This window comes from Physeter macrocephalus, chromosome 18 (assembly GCF_002837175.3).
Source record: "Physeter macrocephalus isolate SW-GA chromosome 18, ASM283717v5, whole genome shotgun sequence".
NCBI lineage: Eukaryota > Metazoa > Chordata > Mammalia > Artiodactyla > Physeteridae > Physeter > Physeter macrocephalus.
In genome coordinates, this window is record NC_041231.1 from 10,917,927 (window position 1) to 10,926,719 (window position 8,793).

General features: G+C 51.1%; 1 protein-coding gene across 1 annotated transcript; it reads left to right on the forward strand.

The window, feature by feature from the left end:
- The first annotated feature begins 1,461 nt into the window (after positions 1 to 1,461).
- Positions 1,462 to 2,151, forward strand: LOC114484212 (plasma membrane calcium-transporting ATPase 2-like). The gene has a single exon (XM_055080088.1). The coding sequence runs from the start codon at positions 1,530 to 1,532 to the stop codon at positions 1,758 to 1,760; it is 231 nt and encodes a 76-aa protein (XP_054936063.1). The 5' UTR covers positions 1,462 to 1,529; the 3' UTR covers positions 1,761 to 2,151.
- Positions 2,152 to 8,793: the final 6,642 nt, after the last annotated feature.

The following is an 8,793-nucleotide window of genomic DNA, read 5'->3' on the forward strand; positions in this document are numbered from 1 at the left end:
CTGCTCCTTGGAAGCACGGATACTGCTTTGCTTTTCCCGCCACTGGCTCCGCTCTGAGTTGGGGCTGGGAAGAGAGGAGGAGGCGCCTTTGTCCCGAGTCCCATCGGCCCCTTGAGATGGCAGGCTTGGCTCCCCCTCCCAGGAGTCCAGAGGAGGGATGCCTCTCTTCAAAGTGAGGGTCTGGTTCCTGTGCACCCTGTGAGGTGGGACAGGGGACGGCCAGGCCGGTGGTGTGGCTCGCCCGCGGTCGAGGCACCCGAAGTGGCAGAGCCCGGACGCAGACTCGGGTCTTCCCGACTCTGGATCCAGTGCCTTGCCCACTGGCCTGGACGACTCAGCGTCCAGCCTCCTTCCATTCTTCAGGGAACCCAGCTTCCAACTGAGACACCGAAAATGAAAGAACTTGCTGTTTTGTGGCTCAGTTCCACACCCTCTTAGAACCCTACCCAGGGCCTGGCTTTGGCCCTCTGATTCTGGCCTCGTTTTTTGGTATTGTGTTTTCAAAGCACAAATAAAGAAAGAAGGAAAAAAACCCCAGGAAATAAGGGACCCCAGAGCCAACTCCAATGAGTGGCCAGGGCTTTGAGTCTATACTCGAGTGTTTACCTCCCAAATGCATGAAGGGAAGAAACGTTGGGTACAAACGACCTCCATTCACATTGTCCAGGCTTCCAAGTGTAGCCGTGTGTCCGTCTGTGTGTGCCGTGTGGTTCCCGACCCCCCCCACACCGTAGCATGCTCCTGCCCCCGAATGTCAGCAGTCGCCGCCTCCTTCGTGCTTTCTGGCTGCCTCTGCTCTGCACCCCAGAAAGCCCCGAGTTGGCTTCGGTTTGCTTTGCTGCTTCGGTTTGATGTTGCCCTTCTCTGTTTGGCCCTCGTGTGTCCCCTCTCATCCCGGCTCATCCAACTGTCTCTCCTTTCTGTTCCTTTTCTGTTTGTGACACGTTATCTGTTCCATGTCGTGTGGTTTCTTAACCGCGTGTGGTTTCTCTAAGATTAATTTTTTACAAAGAAATAGCCTCTCCTCCTTCCTCCTTTATTCCCACCTGGTCCCGCTCCCCTTCTGCATGGTCGAACCTCTGCTTTAAAGTTAACAAGGCTCAGTCTCTCACTAGGTCTGGGTGCCCGCTGGAGTGGACTAAGCTTCCTCTAACCACTGTTTCCCATCATCGCTATGATGGGCCTTCCTTCCTCCTGTCCTAATACTGTAGTCTTTACCCAAACCCAAGCAATTTTTAAAACCTCACGGATGAACACACCCTAAATCCCCGCTTCCGTTCTTCCCTCTCCTCTCCGTGCTCATGACACCCAGCGACTGTGGATTCCAGCCACCTGCTGTGCCCGAACCCCTCTCCCCGACCCACCCCTCCTCCGAGCCCCCCAGAGCTTGGCCGCCGGCCCCGCCGGGGGCAGCGCTCCTCACCGCGCCCCCCGTGCTTCCCTTGCAGATCCGCGTCGTGAAGGCGTTCCGTAGCTCTCTCTATGAAGGTCTAGAAAAGCCTGAGTCTCGAACCTCCATCCATAATTTCATGGCTCATCCTGAATTCCGGGTCGAAGATTCACAGCCCCACATTCCCCTCATCGACGACACCGACCTGGAAGAAGATGCCGCGCTCAAGCAGAACTCGAGCCCGCCGTCCTCGCTCAACAAGAACAACAGCGCCATCGACAGCGGGATCAACCTGACGACTGACACAAGCAAATCAGCTACCTCTTCAAGTCCAGGGAGCCCCATCCACAGCCTGGAGACGTCGCTTTAGCTGAGGACCCCGCCACCACCCACCTCCCGGGCACCCACCCGTCCAGGCACCCGACTCACCCAAGCAGCAACGAGCAACAGCAGGAAACCAAATACAGGCGAGAAAACCGTTTCCACCCAACAGACCCTTTTTCTGGCTGCGATGCTGTTTGAACTCTTTTTCACTTTGAGGCGAGGGCGGGCTCTCCTCCGGGGGCTTAAGGGAGTGAGCGGTTTTTCCCAGAACTAGCCCTTCCTGGCTCCCACCCGACATGGACCAGCCATGCCCCCGCCCGGCGCCATGTCCCCTGCATGAATGTACCGTACACTTCCGGTCCTCCCCTTGTTTGGTTTTTGGGGGGTTGGGGAGGGGGTTTTTTTTTTTGTTGGTTGGTTTGTTTTCTTAGGCGGGAACTGCAGACAGACTCTTTTCTGAGACTATTTATCCAATCCACTGGTCTGTGAGTTTTTGAAATGCTTGCGCAGCATGGTCTCAGTTGTATAGGTTAATTTAACAACTTTTTGAAATTGCGGAGCTTAACTCGCCTAGTAAATTTGCACCAATGGAACCGAAGAACTTCAGACACTCACAAGTTTATATCCATTTCTTTGTATCTATATCAACGTATACTTCTCCAAGACTGTATACGTCCATATAGATAGGTAGATATATATGTGTCTATATATATATATATATATAAATATATATAAATATATACACATGGATATATAAAGTTTCTTTGCCGGCATGTTGCCTTGTTTCTGCTTAAATTGCTCTATTTTAACTTATTTATGTCCTAAAAGAAGAATGTAATTTGTTTACAAACCTGTAGATAACGTCTTCGGCTATTTGTACGGTTTAAGAACGCTGGTGGCTGAGATGCTATATAAACAGCTCAGCCTGACAGACACGTCCCTGGATTGCATCCTTGATGTTTTACGATAGCCATGCTCTGATTTTTGCCTGCTACTTCCGTTCAATAATGTCACTAGCGAGGGAGGCTCAGGCAGAAGCCAAATGTTAGCGAGTATCCATCCCGAGGGGTCCAACAGCGTGCTCCGTAGACAAAGGGGGAGGAGGAGAGAAGTCTTCCGGGGCTCAAAGCACTGATGGCCAGCCCGGCCCCAGGGTGACGGGGTTGGCAAAGCACTGGGTGAAGACTTTTCTCTCAGTGAAACTCACTTGAGTTTACTAAGAGCATTTCAAACAGAGATTCTCTCTGGCGCTGTCTGTACAGAGACTGAGGTAGTTTTGCAATATTATAAATGCTATTGTGTTGATTTTTTTTTTTCAGTTGGTAATTTAGAGGCTTATTTCCTTATAAATTGCAGCAAATGAGCTGTTGGCATATTGGATGAGGATCATTATGGCTTGCTGCTTTTATTTTTATTTTTGAAGAAGAATAGCCTTTTTCTCTGCACTATTTAGATCCGAACGAACCTTATGATGTGTATATTGAGATGTATTCAGTGTGATTTTTTTAAACCAAATTGTCTTCCTGTAGTCGCAATATATACTGTAGCCTTTGAACAGCAAGTCTTGCTTTCCCAGACAGAAAGCCATTCTGAAACCCTACAGTATCACGGGTGAGAAAAGGTGGTTATTTTTTCCCTGAGACAATAACAGCACTAGTAATCCCACTTAATAAGAGCTTATTTAATTGTATGTCAGCCTCTTAACTGCTAAGCACTTTGTGGGTATCAGCTTTTTTCATAAAAGGACTTTTGTATTTAATACAAAGTTTGCTTTGAGACTTTTCAGCATACGATCTTTTTCCATAAACTTGTACAGTGCAAAAGACATTTTGAATACCATGATCGATGATGTCCCATGCTTCAAGGAAAACCAAACGCTTCTGCCTCGCTTGCGAAATGCATTCTTCACACTGACCCTTCCCACGGTTGCTCTGTGTCCACCCGGGCCCTTCCCTTCTCCAGGCCCAGAGAATTCTTCCACAAACAAGATGAGAGCCACTCGGGAAAAGAGCCATAGTCAGCTGGGAGGGCCTGCATCTGGATGCCCGTGGAGAAACCCGAGGGTTTAGGATCCCAAGTCAGCCCATCCCACCTGGCAAAACCTTCCTGGAAGGAGGACCTTCTTTGCGCAAGAGCATCTCCTGAATGTCGTGAAGAAATATCTCTGAATGTACCCAGCAGAGGAAACTGCATCCCCCGAGGGGTGACCACCCTCACATATGTTTATTGGATTCCAAGACCAATACCACCCACTGTTCTCCTCCGAGAAAGGAAAGACCCGCTCCTGTAAAACCTGGGGCAGCTTTGGAACGTGGTGTTTTTTTGTAGTTTCCTTTTTCAAGGTTCTCCGTCTCCCGCTTTGTTCCAACCTTGTGTCCGTGACCTCATTCCATGGCACCAGGAAAGCCCCGCTTGCACACCACGCTCCCTGCTCATTTGGAGCCGGGACGCAAGGGAAGCAAGAGGGGTCTCCCCTAGTGGGACCCAGCCCAGGAGGGAGGGAGCCATGGAAGCTACCGAGAATGCCCCACGTCAGTGTTGGTCTTTTCTTGGCAGGAATGACGGATGCTCACACACACACACACACACACACACACACACACACACACCCTCGCCCTCACACTTGCACACACACATCCACACACACAGGAAATGATTGGTTTGTCAGAACTCCCTGTAGTACATAAAGCTTGCACTCAGCGTCCTATATCTAGCAGCATGGGGTACGTTTGGCAGTTCACCCCATTAGGGGGTAAATAATTTATGACCATTCATCTGTTTTTATGAATTTTTTTATCTAGACAATAACTGTAAATAAAGAACTCACCATCTCTGTTCATTTAATACTATGCAATGGTGATGCTTTCAATTGCTGACTCTTCTTGCTCCGCAGTATGTTTCTGAAATGTCTGTGGTCTTAAAAAAAAAAAAAGGCAAAAACCAACATCAAACAGAACGTAGTAAATATATACTCTGTAATGTATACTTTTTGCTGGTTTTGGACTGCACCATCCCCTCAGCTTCTTGTCTGCCGTCTGGACAGGGGCTCCAGGAGAAGGTCGCGGATTCAGTTCCAATGTCTAAGCTCACCAATCTGTCTCCCTCTAACAGATGACGGAAGAGCAGGGGAACCCATTCAACGAGTCACCCACCTTTGGAGGTGGACAGGGAGGAAACTGAAGAGTTTCCTTCCCTAACTCAGCAGCAGCCTGGGTTGCTCCCACCAGCCCCCCACCGTAGCCCCTTGCCCCCTTGTCCCAACCAGAGCAGAGAGTGGACAAGAAGGAGGGCCCCCTGCTTCTGAGACCAGACCAATGATAGTGACTGCACTGGGACAAGGACCCTGGACCTGTCTCAGCCCGGACATCCCACTTATTGAAGAGCCGCTCTTCCCCAACTGTGCGGAAATTCCCCCTTTACCACACCCTGACAGCTCAGAGAGACTTGGGTCTATTTCTGGAATATCTCCTCTGTTCCCTTATCTGGGTGTCTCATCTGGCACCAACCACACAGTTTTAATTATTGTCACTTTATGTAATGTTTCATTATGTGGTGGGATAAATACCCTTTGTGGGTTTTTTTGTTTGTTTGTTTTTACAAAATTTCCTGGTTGTTCTCTCACATCTACCAGGTAAACTTAAAATTTTGCCAAGTCCTGCATCCTCCTGCCCTCCTCTCACTCCAAATATCGGGCCCTTTCATTGTAGGTGCAGACATCTTCCCACCATTGTAAGCACTGTCCACCACAGCTCACTAAATAGAGAGCCCTCTAAGGAGAAATAAAAAGGGCATCCTGAATCTTGAGGGAAGCCAGATAGTCCTCCCATCATCTCACCTGTCCCCTAAGCCAGGGTGTCGTTAGGAGAGGCCACCAAGCCCCCACCCAATCTCAGTGTGGGACCCAAAGTCACCCACTTTGGCTGTGCTGAGGTGGACCCTCCATCTGCCCTGGTCCAGGCGAGAAAGAGGGGTCTCTCCCAGACCTGGAGCTACCAGAATGTGTAGCCCAGTTACCAGTTCTCCTCATCGAGAAATGTTTATTCCTGTCTCCCTTTCCTGAACTGTTTTGGTGGGGAGAGGGTCACCTCTTGCTCTCTATTCACAGTTTTCAGCAATTGTGATACGTCCTTTGGGATGCAGCAATCTCTCGCCTGGACCTTCTCACCACCCTGAAGACTCCCCCTAGTGGTTCTTGCTCTACTTACAGGAGGCTGTCAACCGCGCACCGTGACACGCCTCCCACCCAAAACTCTCTCCGTAGGGTCCGAGATCCCACCATTAGAAGATGGGGGGTGGGGTGGAGATGGGTTGCGTTTCTCTGAAGGCTTCTGAGGCCTCCAGAGCCAAGGCTGAAATCAAACAACAGCAGAAAATCCCCAGGTCTTTCCCAAGTTCCAAAGCAAGCTCTCCTGGTTTTGATGTAAAGATCCTGTTCACCCAAGTGGGGGGAGGGGGATCCCAGGCCCTGGGCATCAGCCATCACCCCCTCCACCAAAAACAAGATGTTTAAGGCTGCTTTGGGACTGCCCTTCTTGGCTCCCTAAGTCTGTTTTGTAACGCCTGTGGTGCTCTCCCTCCTCACCTTTCCTCTCGGGGCAGGGGGGGCGGTTAGTCGTCACACTTTGCTCACTCTTGTGTGCACATATTTTATACCAGAGTAGCGAGGAAATGGTGCCGCCTCCAGCTTCCACGAGCTACCCGGGCTCTGGGGGGCTCTGGGAAAATCGGGGCTGGGAAGTGACTGTGCTCTTATTGTACACTCTTGATTTCTCTGTATCTCTGGCTTGTGCTCTTTGTAATTAATGGGACTTGTCTGCCTTTTCAACACTATACTGAGCAATAACAATAAATGCACACGTGGAAATGCAGACACGGTACACATCACAAGGCCTTTTTCCGTGGGACAGCTGGGTCCCCGCCCTCCGTGGATTTGAACTCAGAGGGAAACCGAGTGCCTGGGAGGGAAAGGCACTCTGCCCAAGGGTGCATGGCTCAGGGGTGGTCTCTCTCCTTCCGCCGAGTCACACCTTTTGAACAGTCACCATTTGAGGGAGGCAAGTTCAGCTTGCCATGACTCATTAACCCTCCATGAGGAACAGCTGACAATCCCAGAGGGCAGGACTTAGGGGGAAGAGGCCTCAGGAGGATGAAGAAGAGGTGGAGGTTCAGGGTCTGGGAGGTCAGGGCACAAATTAGAGAAAGCTTTTTTAGCTTTGGGGTCTGGGATTAACCAGAGGGAGCTGATGGGAGATGTGGACAAAGGATGTAGGTGGCATCCCCCACTGGGGAGAGGGGGACGCAGAAGGGACCCTGGCACACTAAGAGTCTGAACTTTGCACACCTCTGGTGGACATCAGCAAAGAACGAGAATGTGCCCAGACCCAGAGACAGTCCCAATGTTGGTTCAAAGGTTGATGGTTGCACGTGCGCGCACGCGCGCGCGCGCGCACACACACACACACACACACGCACACGCACACACACACTAAAACCCAGCTCTTCTCAGGGAAAACTGATCCCCAGATCAAGAGCTGTAGGCCCAACCGCTTCCGAACCCAAACCCAGTTTCACATCCAAAGGTCTATTTACTCCCAAGATCAACCTTCCAGAGGAGGTATTATTACAATTCCCACTTAACAGAAGAGGAGCCGGCAGCTCAGAGAGAAGAAGGGTGTGCCCACCTAGTAAGTAGGGGATACAGTCTTGATGCCAGAATCAGCACTCAAAATTTTTCAGTTCCACCAGCAAATACTTTAATGAATAGGATAACAGTTGCACTGTTTGTCCCAAATCCTCAATCTCTCCAACTTCACTGCCTACACCAGGGAATTCCTTAAATAACAACTATGCCCCATGCATTGTGTTTGTATTATATCTAACGTGGCATTGTCCCCACTTTCTACTGGAGGAAAGTGAAGCTCAGAAAGAAGTGATATGATTTTATCACCCAGAGAATCAGTAGTACATCTACAGCTCTGAGATCAGGGGATGTCCCTTGAAGAACAGGAGACCCAAGGGCCCCTCCCACTTTGTTCCCTGCAGTATTTCCACCATAAGCACCACCCCTCACGCCCCTGCAATCTTTTTCCATTACAGGGAAATTATGGGTCTTGAAAGCTGGGGCGGGGGTGGAGGGTGAGTTGCTACCCGGAGGCCCAGCCCTGAGTGCTGTAAGACCCCACTCCCCGACACCCTCTCCAAAGCTCCTCGATGGCCTGGGTCTATCACACCCTCTGAGCCTTAACATCGTCCCTCCAGCAGTGACCATCTCCTGCTAGGACTCTTCCCTCCAGTTTCAAGAGGGGAAACAGGGATTTTGACTCACCCAAGGGAAGCCTAGACTCCATCCTGGGTCACTCAACTCCTTAAAGCCATGAGAGGTCAAGGGCTGCCAGACCATGTGTGGCTGAGGGGAGCCCCCAGGCTCTGTCCAGCTGTACAGCATTCTCACTGTGCCGGTGGGAAGCCAGGGACCTAGGGGTTGGGGAAACTGGCGATTGGGTCCCGGGCTCTAGCTGCAGGAGTCTGGCTGAGATCCTTCCTTGCCTGGGGAATCTACCCGGTGGGCCAGACTCACAGGATCCCAGAGCTACGAGGAAGGGGCAGTTTGAAGGCATGGGTCCTCTGGCCTGGAGAGGGCAGGGCGAGAGGCTCAGCCTCTGGCTAGGGGGTTATTCCCTGGGCTTCTTTGCCCCTGGTCCCAGCCTTGGGTCCTGAGGAGAGAGTGACAAGGAAGCACTAAGACCAGTCTGGCCACTACTCCCAAAATTAGTCATCCTAAATTGTTCATCATCATAAGGCCAGTCGCACCCAGAACCGCAGAGAGGTGGGTGGAGTTGTAGTTACGTATGAGTCCCTTTTTTCATGTGTGGATCTCAGGAAAAGGGAAGGGTTGGTCAAGAGAGAAGACAGGTTAGAGCTTCAGATTGCAAGTCCAGGACCTGGCTCGCCTGGAAAACGAGAGTCCCACCCCTTTGGTCTCGAGCGTTACGCACAGAGAAGGGGAGGGGCCGTGGGAAGGCTTGGCACCGCCCCAGAAAGGACGGAACCTTCGTGCGCGCGGAGCGCGCTGCTGCCCG